This window comes from Lithobates pipiens, unplaced genomic scaffold (genome assembly GCF_037356315.1).
Source record: "Lithobates pipiens isolate NorthernLeopardFrog02 unplaced genomic scaffold, aLitPip1_a1.2 Scaffold_8, whole genome shotgun sequence".
Classification (NCBI taxonomy): Eukaryota; Metazoa; Chordata; class Amphibia; order Anura; family Ranidae; genus Lithobates; species Lithobates pipiens.
The window spans coordinates 417,200,283-417,227,477 of record NW_027507903.1 but is presented as its reverse complement, the minus strand read 5'-3'; the positions used below and the strand labels follow the sequence as shown (position 1 = coordinate 417,227,477).

The 27,195-nt window shown below is 46.0% G+C and overlaps 1 protein-coding gene across 2 annotated transcripts in view; it reads left to right on the top strand.

Moving 5' to 3' along the window:
* Nucleotides 1–1,267: 1,267 nt before the first annotated feature.
* FCHSD1 (FCH and double SH3 domains 1) overlaps nucleotides 1,268–27,195 on the top strand; it is a 197,955-nt gene continuing 172,027 nt past the window's right edge. Inside the window, exons 1-2 of one of the 2 annotated variants that reach the window (XM_077474235.1) lie at nucleotides 1,268–1,394; nucleotides 24,229–24,326. In XM_077474235.1, coding sequence (XP_077330361.1) covers nucleotides 24,302–24,326 — 25 coding nt within the window. In that variant the 5' untranslated portion in view covers nucleotides 1,268–1,394; nucleotides 24,229–24,301. The remainder of the gene's footprint in view (nucleotides 1,395–24,228; nucleotides 24,327–27,195) is intronic. The other variant, XM_077474234.1, reaches the window with a different exon arrangement.

The window sequence follows — 27,195 nt, the reverse complement described above, 5'->3', positions numbered from 1 at the left end:
CTACAAACTATCGGAAAAAGTCTGATCTGATTTTTTTGTCTGAAAATTTGAGCTCCTGCTCTCAAATTTTTTCCGTCGGAATTTCCGACGGAAAAAGTCCGATAGAGCCAACACATGATCGGATTTTGCGACAATATAATCCGATCAGACCTTTTCCGTCAGAATTTCCGACCATGTGTACAGGGCATAACACCTTTTTACAATGTGTCTGTTGCCCACGTTTTTCTCTGCAAGCGAGATGTGTGTTTTTGCCACATTTTTAGAACGCAAAAGGTGTGAACGGAGCCTAAGGGGCGGTTCACACTGCTGTGTGGTGCGAGATTGCATGTGGTTCGCACCACAAATCACATGCGATGTCCGTGTGATGCGATTTCAGCCATAGAGCTAGTATGGCTGAATTTGTGTCGTATTTGAACCAAACTCACACAGGATCCTTTTTTTGGTCTGCAGCAGAATCGCTGAACACCCACGCGATACGATTCCTGTCCAAGTTTGCAGATCGCACTGCGATATGTGAACTGATTTGGGGGTGTAATTACCTTTTAACTGACACTCCCAGCAGTTTGCATAGAGCAGTGTGATCTGCCGTCAGGAGACATGTGATGCGGGAACCCGCAGTGGATTCGCAGGGTTCCCGCATCACCCCTTTCACGCTTGTGCGACCTGGAGGTTACGTGATTTTTGCCACGACTTGAAGCAAGGCCTATTTAATCTTGAGGTTTATGGACCTCAAGTCGCATCAAAGTCGGAATAAAGTAGTACAGGAGCTACTTTGAAGTCGCACAGATATGACTGGTACTCATTGGAAATCATGGAGTACGACTTGTCATGCGATTTGCCCTCCCTAGTCACACAAGTGTGAAAAGACATTTTGAAGACGTTTTCAAAAATCTTCGTCACGGCTTTCTTGCATTAGCTCCAGGAACCCGGCACCTCTGCTCTCCCAACAAACGTCCATACTCCCAGGAAACTCCCAGGGAACTAGTACCCATTATGAGGAGGACAGTGAGAGGAGCACAGGTACTACTACAAGGGGCGGGGCCGTCTGCGAGCAAACACTTACAGAACCTCAGGGCTGGGCGGTCCCTGAGAGAGTGAACACGGTGGGCGGGGCTCCTAATAAAGCATGTTCTGTCAAACATGTGGGCGGGCATCAATGGTAATTCACACGAGGGGCTACCGAGCTAGGGGCACGCCCAGCACACGTGTGGGCGTGTTGCTAGGTATTTAGGGGCGGGGTTCGGCGGTGTGGCTCGCCTGTTGGGCGGAGCTGGGAAGCGATGGGGCGGAGAGCTGGCAGAGGTGATGCGAGTTCCGGACTGCTGCTAATACCTTGTGCTGTCAGCGCAGGACAGAGCGGAGAAGCCGCAGGGATGCAGCCTCCTCCACGGAAAGTGAGTGAGACCTGTCTGGGGGGACGAGTATCTCTGGGGGTCATAGGAAGTACCTGGGCTCTGTACTGGGGGTCATAGGGGACCTGACTGGTGGAAGAAGTCACCTGACCGTCTGTTGTCACTCTCCCATATGGTACTGTGTGTGTTATTATGTGTAGAATAGGAGCCGCACCAGTGTCGGCTCATCAGAGACCTCCCCTGACCCCAGGAATATACTCTGATCACCATAGAGGGAGGCATTCCAGCTACAGAGGTGACTACAGGCTGATTATTACACAGGGGGACACTGTATGTATAGGTTTTATTAGAAGGATGAGCTATCTAGATCTTTCTTCTCTAATACTGCCTGATCTGTTGGCATATTTCATGTACTGTTTAATATGTTTTTGCTGGTAACCAATTTTGTGCCAAAGTTTTACAATCACTAAAGAATTGAAGTGCATATTAGTGTAGTTAGAATTAATATGATGATCTGAACTAAAAAATATGTGTGTGACACCCCCAATTTATGCTAAATATTTTGTGTTTTAATTGACACAATCCAAAAAAATAAAATGAATATACATTTAATAAATATATATTACTTTTATTTATTTTTTGGTTTGTGTTAATTAAAACACAAAATATTTAGCATAAATTATATTTTCACTAGGTGTGTGTGTGTGTGTGTGTGGTGACAATTAGAGGTCGACCGATATTTGCCGTTTTTAATTAATCGGCATCTCCCGATTGAGCTGATAAAAAGGCTGATTTAGAACAGAGCGACTTGGAAATGACTTCTGTAATAGAAGTCAATGTAAGTTGCCTAAGGCTCGGTTCACACAGGGGCGACTTGTCCAGGCGACTTCGCCGCCTGACAAGTCGCGCTCCGTTCTGTACTACGGAACCGTTCTAATAGGAGCGACTCAAGTCGCTCCAACTTAGAAAAAAGGTTCCTGTACTACTTTTGCGGTGACTTCGGGCGACTTGCATTGACTTCTATACAGAAGTCGTTTTGCAAGTCGCCGCTGATCGTGTGCAGGTTGCGGCGCTGCAAGTCGTGCCGCCCGCTGTGTGAACCGAGCCTGAGTCTTCATAGAAGCGTCTTTCCTCCTCTCTGGGCAGTCTGCCAAGAAAAGAGCAAAAAGATACAATGTTTACACTTGAATGAAATCATCTCAGTGTATAGAGTTCTCAGTTTAACCATTTAAAGACTAAATCTTTTCTGACACTTGTTGCTTACAAGTAAAGCCCCGTATTTTCTGCCAGAAAACCACTTAGACCCCCAAAAAATTATATTAGCAGAGATCCTAGGGAATAAAATAGCGGTTGTTGCAACATTTTATGTCACACGGCATTTGCGCAGAGGTCTTTCAAATGCATTTTTTTGGGGGGGGGGGAAATGCACTAAATGTTTTAAAAAAACAAACAAAAAACCTAAAACAGTAAAGTTGGCCCTTTTGGATGGGGAAAAAAAAAAAAAGTTTTGACTACCTGTTTTTTATTTTATAGGCTGCTTTCACACTGGAGCGGGCAGGCGTTGATGGTAAAATGCTGCTAGTTTTAGCAGCGCTTTACCATCATTTTAGCGGTGCTATTCAGCTGCTAGTGGCACGCATATAACCCAGCTATCGGCCGAAGAGGTTAAATGCACCCATGAAGCACCGCTGCCAAATCGTATTGCATGCGCTTCGGCAGTGGTGCCCGTTAATATCAATGGGCAGGAGTGGTGGAGGAGCGGTATACATCACTCCAAACGTGCTGCTTGCAGGAATTTTTTTTTTAACATCCTGCCAGCGCATCACCTCAGTGTGAAAGCACTGTCTTTCACACAGACTGCAGGGGAGCCGTTTTGCAGGCACTTTACAGGCGCTATTTTTAGCCCAAAAGCGCCTAAAAAAACGCCCCAGTGGGAAAGGTGTCTGTTAGGTTTTATGAGATGAAGGGGGATAAAAAAATAAATCAGCCTAACATATCGGCCCAAAAAAATCAGCATCATCTATCGGCCATTGACCGCCATGATTTCTAAATATCGGCATTGGCCAGAGAAAAACCCATATCGGTCGACCTCTAGTGACAATATAAAATTATAGTTTATGCTAAATATTTTGTTTTAAGTAACACAATCCAAAAAAAAACTCCCCTATACCCTACCCTGATATTTGATTGCTTCATACAGCTTTAACCACTTGCTTACTGGGCACCTAAACCCCATTCCTGCCCAGACCAATTTTCAGCTTTCAGCGCTGTTACTGACAGTTGCGCTGTCATACACCACTGGACCCAGATGAAATTTAGATTTTTTTCCCCCCACAAGTACACTTTTCTTTTGATGGTAATTGATCACCACCTGGGTTTTTTATTTTTTGTTTAAAATGACCAATTTTTTTTTTTAAAGAGAAATACAAAATAGTTTTATATTTTACTAAATTTTGCAAACAGGTATTTTTTTTCCTTCATTGATGGGCACTGGTGGGTATTGATAGGCAGCACTGATTGCGGGCACTTATGTACTGGTGGGTGCTGATTGCTGGCACTGCTTTGTGGCACTGACAGGCGGCACTGGTGGGCACATATGAGGCGGCTTCGCCTTTTCCTCTTCAGGACCAATGTCCCTTCAACAGAAGCCAGTGATCTGCTTTTTTTTTTTCCTCCTCACGCTAGCAACGAGAGAAGAAAAAGATGATTACCGATCTTTTGTTTACATCACGTGATCAGCTGTCACTGGCTGACAGCTGATCATGTGGTAAGGGGTCGGGATCAACCTCTTACCCCATCTGATTACCCGAGTCTCATTGACTCGGGTCATCACAGTGCGCACCCTTCTGGGGGGTCGTGGCGAGCATGCAAAGGGGAGGACGTCTATTGACCACCTCTTGTCAAAGCAGATCCATGCTGTAGCAGTCATTTGGCTATAGCGTGGATCTGAAGGGGTTAAAGTGGTATTAGAACAGGGGCAGGCAACCCCGGGCACTAGTGCTGCCAGCGGCGCTCGAAGCTTCCTTTGCTGGCACTTGACTCTCACCCCATCAGCGGAGCAGCGCAGGGAAGTGTCAGTGAGACACTAATGCAGTTGCATTTCACAATTCTCCATGCTGCACCTGCACTGAGGAGGAGGCACTGGGCCCCCACACATTGTAAAAAGATGGGAAACATTGGTTATCTAAGTTTGCTGTAGCTGTGATCATCAGCTCTTGTGATAGGGAAGAGATTGGGTTCAGTTCTGCTAAGGGGCGGTCCCTGTTTCCAGGAGGATGAAGACTGTGATTGACCACGGCCAAAGCCAATCAGTCCTGCTAGCCCCATCCAACATCTGTAGGAAGATGACTTGGTTGCCTCTACCAATCTCAGAAAAGGGATTTCACTGTTTGAGAAAACCACAATAAGGTGACAGTTTGTGGAATTACTGTTGAGCTTCTGGCAACTTTGAGTTTTTTTTTTTTTTGTCACTATTGACCCCTTGGTTCTGCATCTACTACTAATGGCTACATCACACCTGACCTCTGAACTTTGCGTCATTTACTACTGAACCCCTGCACCCCCTCTGTCTCTTTAACCACTTCAGCCCCAGCGTATAGTCATATGACACGCACAGATGGGCTGGCGTCATAACGTCCTCTCATTCCTGGCTGTCTAGGGGGGCGCACGTGTGCACCTGCGGCATCGCTCGGGACCCAGTGCACGTGCCCGGCGGCCGCGATGTCTGCCGGTCACCTGCAATTACCTGGGAACACAGCAGGACCGTGGATCTGTGTATGTAAACGTAAACACTGATCAGTCTCCTCCCCTTGTGAGTCCCCTCCCCCCACAGATAGAATCACTCCCATAGGGAAAATATTAACCCCTGCAGTGCCCCCTGATGTTAACCCCTTCCCTGCCAGTCACATTTACACAGTAATCAGTGCAATTTTATAGCACCGATCGCTGTGTAAATGTGGTCCCAAAAATGTCAAGTGTCCAATGTATCATACCATAATGTTGCAGTCACGAAAAAGTGCAGACTGCCGCCATTACTAGGTTAAAAAAAATGCCATAAATCTATCCCCTATTTTGTAGATGCTATAACTTTTGCACAAACCAATCAAATGCTTATTGCGATATTTTTTGAAAAAAAAAAAATGTAGAATACGTATCGGCCTAAACTGAGAAATCATTTTATTTTTTTATTTTTTTTAATGGGATATTTATTATAGCAAAAAGTTAAAAATGTATACATTTTTTTTCAAAATTTTCGCTTATAGCGCAAAAAATACCACCAAAATAAAGCTCTATTTGTGGGGAAAAAAAATATAAATTTTGTTTGGGTGCAACGTCGCACGACCACGCAATTGTCAGTTGAAGCGGCGCAGTGCCAAATCGCAAAAAGTGCTCTGGTAAGGAAGGGGGGAAAAATCCTCCGGACTGAAGTGGTTAAGCCACAGCCTGTATTCAGCACAATGAAAATCGCACCCAATTTTGCTTCGGCGCTCAGCACCGCACTTTTTTCTCATTTGTGGGGGGGCGGCGCCTCTATCTTGCATACAGGCCCACTGCGTTCAGAGTGGGAAAGGGGGGAGGGAAAGTGGGGACAGCAGCCCCCCAATCCTACACCACAATAGCAATATGTGTTTTCCAGAGTTTGACAATCAGCAGATAAAGATACTCCAAATACCTGGTGTTAGCGCTTCAATCATCCCGGCACCATGATTGTTATGGTGTCAGGATGATTGAAGCGCATTATTTCTATTGCATTGTAATATGAAATGAAATCATTCAACTCACCATAATGCAGAATCAGTGGGAGCCATGAGCGTGTCACTAGCCATGTTGCCTGCCACCAAATGCCATCAGGTGTCCCAAGCGGAGTCTGTCCTTACATCAGGTGCCCCATCAGAGGTACCTTCCTCACATCTGTGTCCATCAGCGGAGCCCCTCCTTAAATCTGGTACCCCTCTGACATCCACAGACTGGCCCCCCCATACTGCAGACTGGCCCCCGACATCGACTGCCCCCGACATTATCATACCACTGGCCCCCGAAATCCGACTGGCCCCCGCCCCGACATCTACAGTGACAGACTGGCCCCCGACATGCCGTCGTTGCCGCGCGGAGACTTTGAACTGTGGCGCCGCCCACTGCACTTTATACATACACACACATACACACACATACACACACATACATACACACACATACACACACATACACACACATACACACACATACACACACATACACACACATACACACACATACACACACATACACACTGGCAGCGGGGGTGGGCGGCGCCACAAATTCTCTATTGAAGACCATCTTCTTAAAAATGCCGGCCGGCGGATACAATGCCTCTAGCGGCCGGCGGTGAAAAACTGGAAATTTGAATTTCCCGGGACAAACCGAATTTCCCGGGACAAAATTAATTCGGGACAAATGTCCTAATCCCAGAAATGTCCCGGGAAATTTCGAGACAGTTGACAACTATGGGAAGGCCCTCCAGCAGATTTACAGCCTCAGCTCTGTGCCTGTGTGCTATGTGATGGGGGTGTGTCCCTTCCCTCCAGTCAGCAGCCAGAGCTCTCCTCATTGAACTCTGCAAACTGTAACTTCAGCTTTGCATGGATTTAGAGAGAAGGCTGCAGATAGACAGGTACAACATCTGCAAGTGGAATTTTCATCTGTGTATCACCTAAGGCCAGTCACTTTACTGGGTATATGTAAGGGTTTACAACCACTTTAATGCATTCTCTGCATTATGGTAAAACTACCTTTATGGGCATCTCTCCCAGTCCCCCCTAAACAATCTCCCTCCTCACTAAGTTCAGTGAAAGCAGAAATAGTCATTGGCTTCTGCTATTGTCAAATCCAGTGAGGGGGCAGGTCTGGGCCATACTCTGCAAGTCAATAGAGGCACACATTGTGGCTCGAGAGCAAGCCCACACACCTAGCAAGAGGCTTGCTAGGAAGGTTACTTGAAGACAGGAGGAGTCAGGAGCTCTGGTGGGGGACACCAGAAGAGGAGGATCAGGGCTGCTCTGTGCAGAGCAAATATCTGAGCTCTCCTCACTGAACTCTGCAGAGTGTCATTCCAGGTCCCCGCCCACTGTTTTCTGAGAGCTCAGACAAGCTTTGTAAATGCTGGCATTTGAACAAATGTAAAGAGAAGACTGCAGATAAACTTATCTTAACTTATGTGGGATTCCTCTGTGCATTACCCAAGGCCAGTCACTTCACTTTAGTAGTAATATATAGGATTAATATATAGCGCCAACAGTTTGCGCAGCTCTTTACAACAGGAGGGCAGACAGTACAGTTACAATACAATTCAATAGAGGAAGAATCAGAGGGCCCTGCACGTTAGATCTTACAATCTATGTTGACTTTAAAGCAAAGTTCCACACAAAAATTGAACTTCCACTTTTCGGAATCCCCCCCCCTTCCGGTGTCACATTTGGCACCTTTCAGGGGGAGAAGATGCCTGTCTAATACAGGTATTTTGCTCCTACTTCTGGGCATAGATACCTGCGTCACCTCTGGCTTAGACACACCTTATGCCGTTCTCTGCAGTAGTTCTGTCAGGGGGTGGACCGCTTGTGGGGCTGAATGGCTACACTAGCCTAGCGGCCGAGCTGTGGACGAACGTTCTGCAGGGTAGGGGTGGACCTCCATGCCCTCACACCCCTATCTACATCCCTGACTGAAGGATTGTGTGAGATTAATAGGCGCTTTATGAATAAACGCTGCATCAACCCGCTGTGCAGTTGCTTAAACGGGAAACTTGAGCATATTGCAGGCCATTCATTCCACCTGCATGGTCAGTGGCAGGGGTCAGGATTTCTTTGGTGGTCAGGCATCAGTCATAGGTGTTTTACACATGCTATCCTTGGCTTACTGTAATTGCCTTATAATTTTTGTTGGTCTTTTTTCTAACAGAGCATTTAAAAAGCCCTAACTAAATTGTTGTATGCATACCTCCATTCACAAGTCCAGTATGAGGTGACAAGCTGATGTATTGAAATGTGTAGTTTTCATTAAAGTGTTTCACATGACTCAGTATGGCACGTCAACATGTCGGCATTACAAAAGCCTATAATAAAAAAAATATAGCATTTCTATCCATTAATCTAAAATAATCTCTTGGCCCTGAAGACTAAGAGCATATGATCTCTGCTTATCAGATAATTTTTAGTGTTTCACATTGCGGTTTGACCTAGTCTACCGGACTTGAGGTGCTAAGACGAGATAGACCAGATAGTTAAAAAGGCACATCCAGGGTAGAACCTGTATATTGTATGTTACCAGGGCATGGAAAAAAGGGGGGGGGGGGTGGAAGAAGCAATGGGGTTCCCTGTAATGAATACTCTACCATAAATTTGGGATGAATATATTTCACAATCTTCAGTTAAGTTCTTACTCTATAGCCTCACTTGCATGCTGTTGTCCCTTTTGATAAATTGTGTTGACATGTTAATTTCCGCACTTTTTTTAATTTTTATTTTTTTTTGCTTTTTTAGATCATTTTCCTTTGTGGTGGCTCCTATCAAAAGCCAGTTGACTATGGAGCCACCATAGTGTGTGCAATTCCACACCCCAGAACAATTTGCTGGAATTTTTGTACATGTGCATGACCTAATTCATACATGCAGCTGACCCACATGGCAAGCTTGTTTCTTCCCTTTTTTTTTTTAAACATCTAAAGTTCAATTTTAACCAAATTTTACACAAGTGAAGCACCAGGTCCAGTTTAACATGTCCTCACTAACTCCCTCATTGTTCATCCTACTTCTGGGAGTAGCTGGAGTTTTGCAAGTTCAGAGCTTCTACATGGTTTACAAATGTGTTAAACTCAGTTAATTTCATTTTGTGAGCACCAACAACCCAAAAATTCAGTAAAATATATTCTGATTAGTGAGTGACTGTGTGAAGGTGTACTTGTGTATTGCTGTATTTTGAAATGTGAAGGCTTGAAAGGAATATATGAATAGGTATGTAATGATTCATAAGAAAATCAATAACATGATTGATGTTAGTTGAGGAAAGTTATACAGTCAACATAAAAGCCTTTGGTCAACAGAAGAGTGAGTTTATAGCTGGTGTATATGAATAAATTGATCACAAGCAGGTTTCATTTTATTTTATGTTGTGGTTTTCAGAGAAGACATCAGAAACTAGCGCATGCTATAGAATTGGTTTTAAAGGAGGAATCCAGACTGAAATTTTGTCATAAGCTTCTTTTAATGTCCTATATTTTTTCTGCAATCTACATATGGTGCAACACATTATTTTCTTTTTTTTTCATAAATCATGGGACACAGTCAGGCTAATACCTGCTGGGATATACTTCATCATTCGGTGGATGTATGCTGGTAGACCAAAGGTCTTCAGAAAGTAAGTGATCCCCTATAAAACCCCTCCCATACAGGAAGCACTTCCGTTTTTACCAGGTGGATGGCACAGATTGTTTGAGCTCTCTGAGCTCCAGGTCTCTAGTCCCACAAACCAAAAATGAATCAAGGGATTGACTGATCAGATCCATTTTACACAGGCTTTTATGCTTCGATAAATGGTACCCGAGCCTCACAAAGAAGACTCAAGATCCTGCAAGGTTTTGCCTGTAGCGTGGCCTCTAAGTGCTGGACCCTGCAGAGTGGAAATCCTGGACCCTACAGCACTAACGGTGCTGTACAGGTCCAAGGGAGTGGACCCTAAACATGAAAGGGTACCCAGTCCTTGAAGGTCCAAGTGACAGGAACTGGAATGGGTTGAGGACGGGGATGAGATGAAAGCTCAGGATTTGGAGTGCCTGGCAGACGAGTCTGCTTCCGAGCAATCTGGACAAGATATCCAGTCAATGTCTGTCTGTCAGAGGCTTTTGATCCTGACTCTGACCGAAATGATTTGTTCTGCCTTTGTTTCCTCTTGCAGAGGTGACTGAACCCCCCCCCCCCCCCCCCCCGGTCCTCTTTGGGATCTGAGACCTTTTTAGGTCGCACAGACTTTCCTGCTACACCCCCTGTTGGAGCAGGCAGTGTATGCTGATTGGGAACATCCTGACTTTTTTGCCTCCTAAAAGGTTTCCCTTTTTTATCTCATGGATGAAAAGTTTGTTAAAAAATGGAGAAGGCCAGTCATAGATGCAGCAGTCCTGTCCTTAAACAAGAACTTAACTTGTCCAGGAGAACGCACATAGCTTGAAAGACCCTGTTGACAAGAATTTGAAATTATTAAAAGCTTTTTCTTTGGCCAGTTCAGCTATTCAGCCAGCTGTTGCAGCAACTGGTATTTGCCAGCCCGTAAAGGGTCAAGTCAAATGGCCTGATAGGCCTAACCAGGAGGTGATCTACGTGAAAGGTAAGACAGATATTCCTCGAGCACTGTATTTTGCTGTTGATGCTTTAAAGGATTCAATACAGCAGGTTTCTCGCCGGGCTCCCTTGTCTGTACATATGTGCAGACGTTTATGGCTTAAGAACTGGTCAGCCGAGCTTCCTTGTAAAAAGTTATTGGCAGGTTTCCTGTTTCAGGGGGAACATTTATTTGGTGATCACTTGGACAAATGTATCCAAAAGATTTCCGGAGGGAAGAGTTAACTACTTTCTGTGAAGAATAGCACCAAACGTCCCTTTAAAAAAACCCAGGGACTGCTTCCTCAAATGTCTGTCAGGGTGGTTCTGCTGCCAACAGAGCACTAGGGCCAGGGCCAGAAAGTCCTGGTTCCAAAATTTTTCTAAGCCCTCCTTTGTGGGGACGCCCCCACTCCATTGGGTGGGGGCCTGCTGCACTTTGCGGCTTTTAGAAAACAATTTAGGATGAGTGGGTAACCTCACTTATATCTCGAGGTTACAAGCTGGAGTTTCGGGGGGTGCCCCCTCAAGTTTCTAAGATCCAGCGTTCCCTTGGATCCTCCAAAAAAGTATTGCTTCAGGCACTAAATCATCCAGTGCATCAAGGAGTGATTGTAGAGTTTCCGGTACCCGAAAGGGGCACAGGGTTTTACTTGAACCTTTTTACGGTTCAGAAACCAAACTGGGCAAGGCCCATTCTAGACCTAAGGTCCCTGAACAAGTATCTGTTAATGCAATCCTTTTGGATGGAGTCTGTCTGCTCAGTAGTAACCTCACTTCAGAGGGGAGACTTTTTAGCCTCCATCGATATAAAGGACGTGCACTTGCACATACCTATCTTTCAGCCTCATCAGAGGTTCCAACATTTTGCATTTGCAGTAGAGGAATGTCATTTTTCAGTTTGTGGCTCTACCCTTCGGGCTTACTACAGCTCCCTGGGTGTTCACAAAGGTCCTAGCACCAGTACTGGGTCTTTTAAGCACCCAAGGGATCCTGGTGCTCGGGTATCTGGATGACCTCCTGCTCAGAGCTCTCGGTACAGGCTCTAGAATGGAGCATAATATACACAGTGAAGTATTTGAAAAGCTTAGGCTTGATCATAAATACTGAAGTCAGCCTTGAGACCAGCTCAAAGTCTAAAATATTTAGATCTAATTCTAAACACGGTCCAAGCAAGAGTATTCTTGCCACCTGTAAGGATATGTGCCATGAAGGATCAGGTGCATCAGATAAGGGGCAACAGACAACTCTCCAGCTCTAAGTCTTCTAGGGAGGATGGTATCCTCCAAAGTAGTGCCCCATGTCCAGTACATTCCAAGCCTTTACAGCAAGACATCTTGTTTGCTTGGAACAGAGGAAAAAGATTATCCAATGTGCTTATCTCAGGCATGCTTAACCCTAAACTGGCGGTTGCAGGATCATAACCTGCAAAAGGGAAAATCCTTTCTCCCGGTAACCTGGAGAGTACTGACTACAGATGCCAGTCTCTCAGGCTGGGGAGTGCCCCTAGATGGGCTCAAAACCCAGGGGAAATGGTCAGGGACAGAGCAGAACCTACCTATCAACGTCCTAGAATTACGGGCAGTACATCTGGCCCTAAAATCCTGGATGGTGGCGCTTCAGGACTGCCCCATCAGGGTTCAGTCCGACAATGCCATGGCAGTGGCCCATATAAACCACCAAGTCGGTACCAGGAGTTCAGCTCTGAAAGAGGGACATGTGCTAATAACGGCAGTCCATATCCCGGGAGTAGAGAACTGGAAGGCAGATTCTCAGCCGCCAGCAGATCTGCCCAGGGAAATGGTCCCTACACCCAGATGTGTTCCAGAAAATTTGCCAACGTTGGGGATGGCCAGAGGTCAACCTACTGCCATCCAGGTTCAAAAAGCTACAGCAGTTTGTTTCGAACAAGAGATCCTCTGGAAATTGGATCAGATGCTCGATACTCCCTGGTTTCTGCTTTCTCTGATCCCACTCCTTCCACATTTTGTTGAGCAGGATTTGGAGAGAGGGGATTCTAGTCATTCTGGTGCACCAGCCTGGCCCAGAAGGCCTTGGTTTGTGGGGGTTGTGAGACTGAGAATAGATGGGCCATGGATGCTTTCATGTCGCCCTGATCTACTGTCTCAAGGTCCTATATTCCTATATATTTACATTCTCTAAATTTGATGACATGTCTATTGAAGCCAGGGTGCTGAAGGACCATGGCAGCTTGGGACCAGTGGTGTCTACTCTAGTGAATGCTAGTGAATGCTAGAAAAGCTATCACTAGGAAGATTTATGGCAAGGTTTGTAAAACTTGTGTTGCTTGGTGTGAAGCCAGAAAAGGGCATCCTCAGAAATAGGTGATTGAGATAATTCTCTTTTCTACAGTCAGCAGTGGAAATCAAATTGTACACAAAGCCAATCAGAGGTCAACTTTTGGCCCTATCGGTATTCTTCCAAAGGTTTTTAGCCTCCCATTCACTGATCCGAACCTTTATGCAGGGGTCATCTTGCTTCCCCTCAGGTCACCTATGTGTCCTCGGGACTTGAACTTGGGGCTGTTTGTTACAGAAACAACCATTTGAACCTATTAAAGGAAATTCCATGACTTTGTCACGCAGGCTAGCCTTCCTGATGGTTATTGCCTAGGCTAGAAGGGTGTGGAGTTGGGAGCCCTTTCATGTAGGGAACCGTATGTGATCCTTCACCATGACAGTTATGACCTATTCCATCCTTTTGGAGAAAAAAAAGTGGTGTCGGCATTTCGGCATTCCCAGCAGAAATTGAATATTAGCCTAACTCTCTCCCATGATGTATGGAAATGGGATTTTTACATCATACTTGTAACATTTTTTATTTTTGAGTAAATCATGGGACACAGATCCCTCTTTTTTGAATCTTTGGTGCTTGCTACAAAACTTAAGTACTTCCTGTATGGTAGGAGTTATATAGGGGATCACTTCCTGTCTGAAGACCTTTGGTCTACCAGTATCCATTCACCTGATGAAGTATAACCCAGCAGGTAATTAATATTAGCCTAACTCTGTCACATGATGTACTCAAAAGCATTTTACAGGTAAGTATGTTGTAAAAATTCGATTTCCTCTTAGTCTTCCAGGACAGCCTCTGAGATATAGGGCTCCTCCCTCCGGGACAGGAAACATTCACCCAAATGGTTAAAAGGAGGTCCTCTGGCCTTCCCCTTCAGTTTGTTTACTGTCGGAAGGGAAGCATGTGAGGAACATGGAGAGCTCTGTCCCAGGATTGTCCTGGATGAGCTCCTGGGGTACCTTCTCCTTTGCCCAAAGCGCCCCTCTGTCTAAAGCAGTGAAGAGAGGGGTACTAGCACACTGCTGCCTAAAAACTCGGAGCGTTGGACCGCTGAAGAGCGGTGGGTCCCTACCTCAATTTTACCGCATACATCCTACCCCCTGTCCTCCTGAGGCATGCCGGTGGGTGGGCAGCATCCATTGTGGGGGTGCAACTACCTGGCTTTTCCGGGTATAGGAGTGGATGTGCGTCAGAGGGGCATCTGCGCACCAAAGAACGGAAGTGACACGGCTTACGGTGGAGCCATGTCGTCAGGGGGCGCCGTGAGACAAGGTTCCGGTCTCCAGGCGAGTGGCTTGTTGGGTGTCCGGAGCCTGTGTAGATCCAGCAGAGGCTGTGACAACACCAAGGATCCATGGAGGGCACTGCAGCAGTCCAGGCAGTCGACTCCAGTTCCTCTGGCACAATCACCTCTCAGGTAAGCGTGGTTAAGGGAAAACCATAGCTCGCTCTGGGAGGGGGTAGGGTCCTTGTGACCAAAGCCCTTCCCTGGATGGGGAACCACAGGTGAAGGGCTGGGCACTTCAATCCTTCCCCTTGAGCACAGTGAGGGTGAGGATAGGCTCTTATGGGTTGTTTTTCTGTCTTTTCTTTGGCTTTTAGGGTAAAGCACAGGACAGGTCCCTGATGCAGCCTCCCAGGAGTAAGTGTGCTGTTTGTGGGACAACTCAGTCCCAATTGGGAGAAACCTTTGCCCCTAATGTGTCAATAATTTAACTAAGAATGGTTCTATGACAGTGTCATAAAATCCTTATGTCTGTAAAAGAAGAAATTGCACCCACTTTCAAATCATTTAGAGGAATGAAGGATAGGATGCAGGGTCCCTCTGTGCCCATATATACAGCAGAAAGTTTGCCCTCCCTGTTGGAACCTAGTCAGGAGGATACGGAACATAGAGAGGGAACCCAGATCACTTGCCTCTTAAGCAGACTCTGGGTCTGATACTGAAGAGGAGGAAGATTGCTTCTCACTGGACGATGTGGGGGACTTGGTAAAAGCGATCTGCCTGAAATCAGAGAGAGCTTCTGGCAGTACAGAGGGTGCTAGAAGCCTTCCAGCAAAGAATTAGGGGATGGCATCTTTAAGGTCAGACAATGTGGCCGCAGTTGCATACATAAACAAGCAGGGGGGACCAGGAGCCCTGCATTGCAGAGAATAGCAGGCAAAGTTTTCACTTGAGCCGAATCAATTCTGGCTTCTCTATCAGCGGTACATTTAAAGGGGACTCGAACTCTCTGGCAGACTCTGTCGTCAGCAAGTAAAACGGGACGAATGGTCGCTCAACCAGGAAGTGTTCGAGCAGATTGTAAAGACCTGGAGCATACCAGAGGTGGCTCTGTTCACCTCAGAAAGCAACAAGAAAGTTGCTCAGTTTTTCTCCCTGCACTCGCTGGATTGAGCCAGCAAGGCTAGTTGTGGCGGTCCTCCAAAAGTTTCTGACCCAGGAAACGGATCTCATTTTGATAGCAACGTTTTGGCCAAGGAGGGCCTGATTTGCAGTCCTAAAGAGGTTGGCCATATAGCCTCCGATTCCTCTTCCGATGAGGGGAGGATCTGGTTACACAGGCATCCTCAGATAGAGACCCTAAGACTTACAGCATGGTATCTGAGGAACAGTTGGCCCAGGGGTTCGCAGAAAGAGTAATCAACTCATAAAATGCCGTAAACCATCAACCAGGGCCATCTACACCAAGGTCTGGAAGAGGTTCAATTCCTGGTTAGCATAACAGGGGCAGGAACAACCAGGAATTCCAGCAGTGTTGGACTTTTTCCAGGCAGAAGTGGAATTAGGTCTTTCTATTAGCACCCTGAAGGCTGCTGCCTTGAGTGTTTTTTTTTTTTTTTCTTCAGGTCTCCCTGAAGCAAGACTGTTTTGTGAAGAGTTTCTTTAAGGCTCTCCAGGTCCAGGCCGGTGAAGGTCAGAGCCTGTCCCACATGGGATCCATCCTTGGTACTCGGCGCACTTACAAAAAGTCCCTTCGAACCACTGGAAAAATCTGATAAGTGGGTGGTTCTAAAGGCCGCTTTTTTGATTGCAATCACCTCAGCCAGAAGAGTGAGTTGCAGGCGCTCTCGATTAGAGAGCCATTTTTGTTTATTTTGGAGGCTAGGGTTGTGCTTAAAACAGATCCTAGTTTCTTATACTTTTCATAGAACTCAGGACGTTATCCTGCCAACATCTTACTACTCAGAGGTTGATGAGGAAGGAGAACTCAGTTGACATCAGGTGTAGCCTTTTAGATATCCGCAAAGACCTCAGGAAGACAGAATCTGTGAATTTTGCAGGATCACGCAAAGGATTTAAGGCATCAAAATCCACCATCGTCAGATGGATAAGGATGACCGTTTTAGAGGCATACAGGGCAGGGAGACTAGCGCCTTTAAGGCATATTCAACTAGGGCAGTTTCAACTTCGTGGGCAGAGAAAGCCAGTGCCACTCCGGAATAGATCTGCAGAGCAATGACCTGGTCCAGCTACTCCATGTTCGCAAAACATTACCGCTTCGACCTGATTACCAATAAAAAGGCCTTTGGGCGAAAGTGGGATCAGTGCCTGAGGACCTAACAGTTAGGTTTACCGGTAACTTTTTTTTTTTTTTTTTGTCTTCCAGGACAGCCTGGTTTCCCACCCAGAGTTTTAGAGCTGGTGCGAAGGGGATATACTAATGTTATGCCAGTGTTATGTCTTTCTTAGCCTTCCGGCGGTTCTTGCAGAAACTGGCGGTGAAGGCCTGGAGGACCTCCTTTTAACCATTTGGGTGAACGTGTTTCCTATCCTGGAGGGAGGAGCCCTTTGTCACTGAGGCTGTCCTGGAAGACTCCTAGAAAGTTACCGATAAGTCTAACTCCGGTTTTTCATATTAATAACCCTTGCCCATCTAAGGAGAGGCTGTTTGAGAAAAAGGCTGCTGAGGTTATGTTCTAGCCACTCCTGCCTCCCGTATTGACAACGTCATCCCTGTTTCCTCCTCTCCTTTGAGCATGTTCCCAATCAGCCCTTTCTTTGGTTCTCAGTGTTACTGTACTTGTGCTATAAGTTAATTTAAATTGTATTTATGGCCAAAACTTTTTAAAATTTTGCATAGGAGTAGCAAATGGTGACAACCTTGCCTTGCAACTCTTTTCACATATATGGCCCAGAGACCCAACCAGAAGAGAGGAAGTCTCTATACAGAATTATTTTGGCTGTTGTATTCTGCACAGGTGTCTTCCATGTACCCATGCCTCCCGTTCTGGTGAAAACTTTAAGATATTGGTTTCCTATTACTTTCTATTCAGTTAATGGTCACCAGGACAAACTGAGGTTGAAACTACCCAACTGGGCAGACTGCAAAAAAACTTGAATTCTAACCATTCCTATTGCATCTAAAATATGTTTTAACTGTGTAAACATTTCAAATTGTTTCTAAGGCCCCTTTCACACATGCGGACAGTATGTCCGTATTTCATCCATCTGTTTGCAGATGAAATACCGACATACATGCATCCCTATGGGATAGCGGGTGTCTGCGGATGAACATCCGCAGACACCCGCTATTGTCTGCCTCCGCTACTGTCCGATTCTGCAGACTGAGGAAAATCCTATTTTCCCAAGTGTTCTTCCAGGACAGCCCTTGAGAGATGGAGCTCCTCCCATCGACACAGGAAACACATTGCCACAGTTCAAAAGGCGGTCCCTCAGGTCCCTGGTCAGTCATTTGTGTTTCCTCCGTCTGAGGAACATGTTGCCAGGAACCTGGAGGCCCCTCTCAGGGGCTGCCTGAGAACCTGCAAGCCATAAGGGACCGGGTCCTGTTTTTTGTCTAAGGAAAAAGAGAGGAAATCTGCGCTACAGTGTATAACAAACAGAATTTTGTGATGCAGCAATTCTAGTACATACCAAAAGTGTTATATACGTGTAGAAAATGAAAAAAAAGAAAAGAACTGCGCAATCCCTAATATTTCTATTAGGATATAAGCCACTCCACCTTAAGAGAAAGTGTTTCTTATGACTTATGATTCAAAAAACAAATCTCATAACTAAATATAACATAAAACATTGCTTATAACTTGTGAAATAAACATGTGTTAACCCTCGTATGTTGTGAACCCAAAGGTGAGATATGCAATACTGGGTCAATATGTACCAAAAAATTCAGAAAACATGTGAGGTAACACCCAACAGGACTATAAAAATTGTAAAAAATAATAAATCAACATAAATGTGACAATATTATAAAGTCCATTATGAGTCCAACTGGAGAAACACCCCGTGTTCAAAGGAATCTGTGCAATCCAAAACCCTTTAATTAGTGTGAAGCAAGAACAGGTGCACCTCCACCAAACAAATAGCACTAGCACCTTACCAGATGCCCCAGTAAGGAGCGCTTTATCACAAATCAGGTCAGAAGATAGGTCAATCTTGAGCCATCCGAGTGGAGCACTCTATCGTAAACCAGGTTAGGAGATACGCCAGTCATGAACCATCCAAAAGAGGGAAAATGCTTTTTGGAGCAGGACTCAAATATGTTCTATTGGAGAATCAAAAAAGGTCCACCTGCTCTAGAGACAACAGCAGGAAATCCATGGAAAGCAGCTCTGGGTGCAGGAAGAGATCGCAGTCCTGCCCCCCTGTTTTGTCTGCAGTTGGGTCCATACCCTTTTTCTTGTGGCTCGGGTACCATCCAGCTGAATCGGAGCAGACCCGTTACCCTCCTCCTTCCAGTGCCGAGGTGGCCAGGGGCAGAATGACGCCGGTTTCCCCCAGGAGCAGTGAGTGGAACCTTCCATCTCTGCTCCTTGTTGCGGTGGGGTCGGAGACGCCGAGCGTCATTTCCGGCGGAACCGCGTCATCACTGTGTGCCGAGACTTCCGGTTCCGGGTCTCTAGGGTACAAGGAGGAGAGGGAGAGCCAGCGCTGTGCCTGTTCAGTCCCGACCAGCATCCAGCAATACCGGACTAGTGGCGGGATCCGGAGCGGCAGAGGGGGACCATGGAGGCTATTCCCCAGGACACTCCGGCGGAGACGGGCACCAGCCAATCCCAGGTAGGCTGCTGGGCATGCTATTACTCTGGTGGAGTGGTGGTGTTTGTAGGCTGGGTTCTGTAAAGCCCCACAGTGGTGGTTAACTCAGTTAAGGATGTATGCAGTTGGGTGATTCTAAGGAGGGACGTGGAGCTGACGCAAAAAAATTCTTTGTCTTCTTATTTTCAGGCTAAAGAGCTACCAAAGGAAGACAAGGCAGGCCGCAAAAAGTGCCCTAATTGTGGGAATAGGTTGTCCTCTGGCTCTAACAAAGCCCTATGCAAGCAATGCATTGCAAGCTTGCTTAAATCTGAGGCAGATTCCCCCTTAGCAAAATTTTTGGGCTCCTTTAAAGAGGAAATGGCGTCGATCTTTAAATCCCTCCGGGAGTTAATCACTGACGTAGGGTCAGCTGCCTCCACGAGTAAAACTGCAATCTCCTCCTCACCATGCCTTACAACACCCAGCTCATGGGAGCCCCGTATGGTCAGGGAGCCTAGCCCCACGTTGATTAGCCCCGATTCCTCTGACACAGACTCTGATCAGGAAGAGGAGCAAGCAACATCTAAAGCCTCAAAGTATAGATTGTCTCTTGAGGAAGTCGATGAGCTAATGGGTGCTATCTATGATACACTGGAAATTGAGGAAGAAACTCAGTTATCCAGACATGATCAAATGTATGAGGCTCTGGGGAAAAAGAAAGCAAGGGTTTTCCCTATACATAAGGTGCTTTCTGACCTTGTCCTTAAGGAGTGGTCTGAACCAGATAAAAAGGTTTTCTTTCCTAAATCCCTTAAGAGAAGGTTTCCTTTTGATGAGAGCCCAGAGGTGGTCTGGAATAAAAATCCTAAACTAGCGCCCCTCTGTCCAAAGTCTCAAAGCAGGCTGATCTGGCCTTTGAGGATATGGGCCACCTGAAAGATCCCATGGACAGGAGAACAGACATTGTCTTAAAGATGGCCTGGGATGCCTCTATGGCAGGCTTAAAACCAGCACTAGCCACTTCTTGTGTCGCTAGAAACCTGGAGTTCTGGTTGTCGCAACTACAGGAACATTAAAAGCAGGCACTCCTAGGGGGGAGCTTCTGAAATCCTTCCCTATGCTTTTTAAGGCCACCAGTTTCATCTCTGACGCCTCCACGGACTCCGTAAAATTTACGGCTAAGTCAGCAGCACTTTCAGTGGCAGCAAGGAGGTCAGTATGGATGAAAACTTGGGGGGGAGACACGGCGCCTAAAACCTGCCTGTGCAGCGTCCCTTTTACAGGAGACTTAGTCTTCGGGCCTGAATTAGATTCCGCCTTAGGACGGCGGATAAAAAGAAAACCTTTCCCGCAAGAAAGAAAAATTTCCAAAGAAAATGTTTTCGTCCCTTTAAGGAACCCTCTAAATCAGAGAAGAGTTCAATCCCCAAAAAACATTGGTCGGGACAGAAAGGGAAAGGGGGCATACTGTTTAGCCGCCCCAATCAGGATCCCAAACCCCAGTGATGTCAGGGTTCCTGTGGGAGGAAGATTAAGCAAATTTCTTCCACAATGGGAAGAGACAACCTCGAACGAGTGTCTTAAATATAATAAAAAGGGGTCATGCGCTGGAATTCCACAGCAGCCCTCCCTCGAAGTTTTTGGTGACAAAGCTCCCAAGTCACTCAGAAAAGGCCAGGGCCTTACCTTTACTGATAGGGGAAATGGTGGATCAAGAGGTATTGACACCAGTCCCTATTCAGGAACAAGGAGACGGTTTTTACTCGCACATTTTCGTGGTAAAAAAGCCGTCAGGGAGGTTCAGACTAATTATGAACCTCCGACCACTGAATCGCTCCATCCGTTACAAGAGATTTCGGATGGAGTCCATTTATTCCATAAAGAACCTTCTCCAGAAAGAGATTTATGGCCACCCTGGATCTAAGGGATGCTTATCTGCATATTCGGATGGCAGTGCAGATAGACACAAAAGTTTACCACTTTCAGTGCAATCTTTTCCAAGGTTCTCGGAGAGGCTTTAGTTCCACTGAGGCTTCAATCAGTCTCAATTATTCCCTATCTAGACGACCTGCTCCTGACAGCACACTCGGAGAGTCGTCTTTTTCAGGATCTGGAGTTGACTCAACTCAGCCTGAGTCGATTAGGGTGGATTGTCAGTCAGGAGAAATCCAAGACGACCCCAACACAGGAGATCCTGTATTTGGGTTACTGGATCAAGTCGGTAGATCAGAAAATTATACTGCCGGAAGAAAAGATTTTGAATCTGTGGCAGAGAACATCTTTTCTTCAATGCAGCCCCAAATGTACGGTGAGGGAAGTAATGTCGGTCTTAGGTCTTATGACGGCAGCCATTCCAGCCGTACAATGGGCCAGGTTCTACCAAAGACCTTCAGGGGTTTCTGTTGGAACAATTAAAGGGCAGAGATCTGGAGGAGGAGGTATCGATCCCCTCAAAGATAAAACGCTCCCTCTGGTGGTGGAAGGACAGGGAGAACCTAAACAAAGGGGTTCATTGGGTCCTTCCTATCACTTCAACACTGACAACGGATGCGAGCAGCTGGGGCTGGGGAGCCCACCTTGGCTCAAGCTGGGTCCAGGACAAGTGGACCCCGGAAGAGAAATGTTTCTCTTCCAATTGGAAGGAGCTAACAGCGATCCTAAGAGCTGTTTTAGCCTTTCACCCCACAATACAGGGTCACCATCTACAAGTCCGTTCAGACAATATGACGGCTGTAGCATACATAAACAAACAAACAAGGAGGTACCAGAAGTCCTCGTTTGATGTTGGTAGCCAGACGCATTTTTCAGTGGGCAGAAGCCAATCTGGAATCCATTTCTGCAGTTCACCTGAAAAGGGAGCTGAACAGCACGGCGGACTTGAGTCGACAAAAAGTTTCGAACCAAGAGTGGTCCTTACACCCAGAGGCATTCAATCTCATAACTCACTGGGGAAAACCAGAAGTAGACCTTTTTGTGAGCAAAGAGAATGCAAAGGTTTCCAATTTTTGCTCGCTAAACCCAGGAGATCAGCCCCTGGCTGTAGATGCCTTGCAAACTCCATGGACTTTCAGTCTGGCTTATGCATTTCCCCCTCCATCTCATTCCGAGGGTCCTAGCAAGATTCCTCACGGAAAAAACCTGTTTGATTCTAGTAGCACCATTCTGGCCCAGGAGACCATGGTTCACAACGTTGCTACAATTAACAGACTGTCCGCCTCTAAGGCTTCCCTGCAGACAGGACCTCCTGTCGCAGAGACCTCTTTATCATCCACAGGTGGCCACACTGAAGCTTTCAGCGTGGTTACTGAGGAGGAAATCTTAAGGAGTAAGGGCCTGACAGATGAGGTAATTGCGACCTTACTACAGAGTCGCAAACCAGTCACGAGGGCTATTTACAAAAAAGTCTGGAAAAAAATTTAATAGCTGGCTGAATAGCCGTGACATAAATACGGCTAATATTCTACACTTTTTACAGGAAGGTGTAAACAAAGGATTAACCCTAAGTACTATTAAGGTTCAGATGGCTGCCTTAAGTGTGTACCTAGATGAACGCTTACAGGAAAATCCTTTTGTCGCTAGATTCTGTACGGCAATCGCTAGACCTAAGCCGGTTAGTCAGCAAAGTCCCATCCTGGGATTTAGCAGTTGTACTAAAAGCTTTCTTGGGGTCACCCTTTGAACCTATCTGAGGCCTCCCTAAGGCTTATTACATTTAAGACAGTACTCCTGGTGGCAATCACTTCAGCCCGTAGGGTCAGTGAAATCCAAGCCCTTTCCATCAGGGAACCTTTTCTACAGATCCTAGAAGACAGAGTCATACTAAAAACAGACCCTGGGTTCTTACCAAAAGTAGCTTCTAGCTTTCATAGGTCCCAAGATATTGTCCTCCCCTCATTTTGTCAAAATGCAGCAAATGAGAAAGAACGTTTTCATTTATTGGATGTGAGGAGGTGTATTCTAGAATATCTTGGTGACAAATCCTTTCAGAATCTCTGACTCCCTGTGTCCTTTTTTCCGGGCAGCGTAGGGGGCAAAAAGCTTCAAAAGTAACCATAGCTAGATGGATTAGGCTAGCTATAGCAGAGGGGTATAAGGCCTTGAATAGAGATCCTCCTGAGGGTGTTAAAGCTCACTCAACAAGAGCGTTGTCTGCATCCTGGGCAGAAAGAGCTGGTGCCACCCCGGAGCAGGTATGTAAAGCAGCCACATGGTCAAGCTTTTCCACCTTTACAAGGCATTACCGACTGGACCTAATGTCTAGTCAGGATCAGGCCTTTGGGAGGAAAGTCCTCCAGGCCGTGGTCCCCCCCTAATCTGGTAAGTACTTGGGGATCCTCTCAAGGGCTGTCCTGGAAGAACACTTGGGAAAACTGGAGTTAGTACTTACCGGTAACTCCTTTTCCGGTGGTCTTCCAGGACAGCACGATCCCACCCTTTATTTGATTATAGTGATGTACTAATGTTACCTGTTATGGTTTGTTTTTCAGTTCCATCCTTCGGTTCTTGGTGAATGACTGACCAGGGACCTGAGGGACCGCCTTTTGAACTGTGGCAATGTGTTTCCTGTGTCGATGGGAGGAGCTCCATCTCTCAAGGGCTGTCCTGGAAGACCACCGGAAAAGGAGTTACCGGTAAGTACTAACTCCAGTTTTTTATATCCGTCTGCAGAGCGGATCGGATGAACGTGGACAGACGGGCCGTGCTCATCCGATCCCCGTAGAGAATGGAGATCTGACAGGGCGGTCCCTGCACAGTGTGCGGAGACCGCCCTGTCTGCCGCCGGCTCAGCGGGGACAACGGAGTGATCCCCGCTGAGCGAGCGGATCATCATGTGGCGGATCATTACTGATCCGTCCCGTGTGAAAGGGGCCTAAAGGAATTTTTTTTTGCGATCATCATAAACACGTTTTACTCACCTGACTGCTATCTTGGTTCCTCCATGGCTGCGTTTCCTCCATAGCAAGCCACTGGCTTGGGGGACAGATTTGTAGGCCTCCCAGGGCAGACTGTGTATCCATACACACAACCCAGCTTGACCCTGCTCCCTTCTCACAGGATTTGCAGGGAATACATAGTATATTATAATTTCAGCAGGTGAGAACTTTTCAGCCAGAGTTGGCCGGGGGACGGGGGTGTTGTAAGTAGATGGGAGTCCTATTTTACTTGGAGTGAGGCTTCCACTTTTGATGGGTGCTAGGTCCTCAGATCTGAACTGTTTTTCTCCTTATAGGTAAAAGTCACTCAGGAAGTAAAGGTTCGATTTGGGGAACAGCTTTCAAGTCTCCAGGTCAAGCAGCAGCAAGATGCCGAACTCTTGGAAGACATCAGGTAACAGAAAATGTGAGGATGTTTATGAATGTGGATCATTTGTGGCATTGTTGGCCAACTGTGTAGTTTTTTTTTTTTTTTTTTTAGTTACTGTAGACTTTGGCTTGAGCTCAATAGGTGGAGGAGGTGGAGTGTGCCTTGTGTTTCTGAGCACAGTAGCCAGATATTTGAAGTTTTGTTCAAAATCTGTTGTGATGCTTATAGAATACGCTCTACTCCATGTTTGCATTGCTCTGCCGGGTCCCCAGCCTCACCTTGGAAAGCTTGCTAAGGTCAGTGTGCCAAAATGGCAGGATTTTCTGCAGATGTGTGCTTCTGCATCCACCTTCCTTTGTGAAGCCGAAAATGCCACTTATTCCTCTAGCCTCTTCTGAAGATATAGGTTGTTCGTATCTATGCAGTTTATATACTCCAATTAGGGTACCAGGCTTCATTGGTGCTCATGTCATAAAAAGCGTAAGGTGTATGGAGCAACAATGACTTGTACCACAAGGCCAGGCTTGTTAAATCTGGTTTAGGGTGTCACGATCCATACAATAGCATTCAGTAGGTGTCGCTATCTCTGAAATTTTCCAAAGTACTATTTGTAGGCAGCTTTTCAGTGCTCAGACATTAAATCTAAAATTGCAGATAAACTGCCTATCCTAAAACTGGCTTGAACCACACATTCCAGTTCCTACAGCATAGGGCAGCATTGAGGCATTGTAAGTTTCACATAGATTTGTAAATATGTACAACTAACATCTCAGTTTTATTAGTGTTTTAGAGTTCTGGCAACTCTTTAATTTGGATTTATACAATGTCACCTATAGCCACACACTTCTATACTGACTGGTTGACGATGTGGGACAGGACGTTGAATGTTTACAAAGATGAATGTAGTTGCATTAGAGAAGAGGCATTGATCAATGTTGATTCACTGGCTTTGCTTGCAGGGAGTTCATAAGGAGGGATAGCATCTTGCTGTTTTCTACTAAAAAGTAACCCATCAGCAAGGGCTGAAAATTTGATGTTTAACCACTTGCCAATTCTGACACTTCTCACATATATGTAAAAATGTGCCTTTTTTGATAGAAAATTACTTGAAATATATATTTTTAAGCAGAGGTCCTAGAGCATGAGTGTTTGACCTGTGGCCCTCAGCTGTTGCAAAACTAAGTCCCATCATGCCTCTGCCTTTGGGAGTCATGTTTGTAACTATCAGCTTGCAATGCCTCATGGGACGTGTAGTTCTGCAACAGCTGGAGGGCCACAGGTTGAGCACTCATGCCCTAGAGCATAAAATGGTGAGTGTTGCAACATTGTATTTGCACAGTGGCTTTTCACTCAATTTTTGGGGAAAAAATACACTAGTAAATTGTAATGCACAAAAATGCAATATAATGCCCAATTGTTTGGTAAAATATAAAAGATGATGTTCAGTTAAGTAAATGCACAAAATGTCACGCTTTAAAATTGCACATGCTCATGGAATAGTGCCAGACTACAGTACTTAAAAAATCTCCATAGGTGACACTTTATAAGCTTTTAGGCCACTTTCACACTGAAGCAGCAGCCGTGTTTTAGCGGTGCTTTACTGTCGTATTAGTTACGCTTTTCCATTGCCGCTGCTGAAGCACTTTGCAGGTGCTTCTACAGCACTGGCCATTGATTTCAATGGCAGGGGCATTTTGGGAGCTGTGTATTCATTGTTCCCGGACCTCCCCAAAGATGCTGCTTGCAGGACTTTTTTTCCTGTCCTGTAAGCGCGCACTACAGTGTGAAAGCAGAAATTTTATTTTATGAAAAAGGCTATCTTAAATATTTTATTGCTTTCAGAAGAGATGAGCAGCCCTTGCGATGGCATAGGCCACGGCAGATCCCTTTCTTGGGAGGTCTGGGGACTATTATACCCCAGATCTCTTCTGCCCTCCAGAGCATCTGATTAAACCAATATCAGTTTGCTCAGATGCTTGTTCAAGCCGGTAATGGCTTGTTTACATGAGACCAAAACTGAGACCCCTTTACACACTTGTGTTTTCAGGCGCTACATCGTTAAAAATAGTGCCTGCATAGCGCATGAAAAAAGCCTTGGCTGCAAATCCAGTGTGAAAGCCAGAGTGCTTTCACACTGGGGTGCTGTCAGGGCGTCACAAAGTACTGCCAGCAGCTTCTTTGGGATAGTGTAGGATTGTGAATACACCGCTCCTGCCCATTGAAATCAATGGTCATCGCTGCTGAACCGCTGGCCAAGCTGTGTTTTTGTGGGTGGATTTAACACTTGGTTGCAAGTGGGGGTTAAAGCTGCCCCACTAGCGGGCGAATAGAGCCGCTAAAATGGTAAAGTGACGCTAAAAATAGCGCTGCTTTTCCAATGACGCCTGGGCACCGGCAGTGTGATAGGGGTCAAAGTCCTCATTGCTTCTGACATTGCATTGAGCCTGGTAAAGGCAGCGGCAAGGGGGGGGCTAGACCCCCTTCCTTCACATGTAAAAGTAATCCTGCGGCTTCTTAGCGCTAGGAATACTTTTAAAGAGGAAGTATATCAAACTATAGCCACTGTAATCCAGCCCAAATCACATACTAATGTTTAAATAAACTTTAAACTTTTTTTCCAGGGGTTAGGCAGCGCCATCTTAAGTATTTTGAGTCCACAGTGGAGTGTATTTCCGCCCTTACATTGAGCACTTCCTGTACTGTTAACCAAGCCTCCTTCTCAATCCAACGTTTCTATGGTTCTGCTTCCCTGTTCATAGCGGACTTGTTTTATTTCATAGTATTTACTTGTGCCGATTATCCAGTGTTTGCCTTTTGTCAGTCTTATCGGCTTCAGCTAATAAGACTGCTGTACTGCTGTCCCATGCCCTGCTTTACACTGCATGTGATGTCA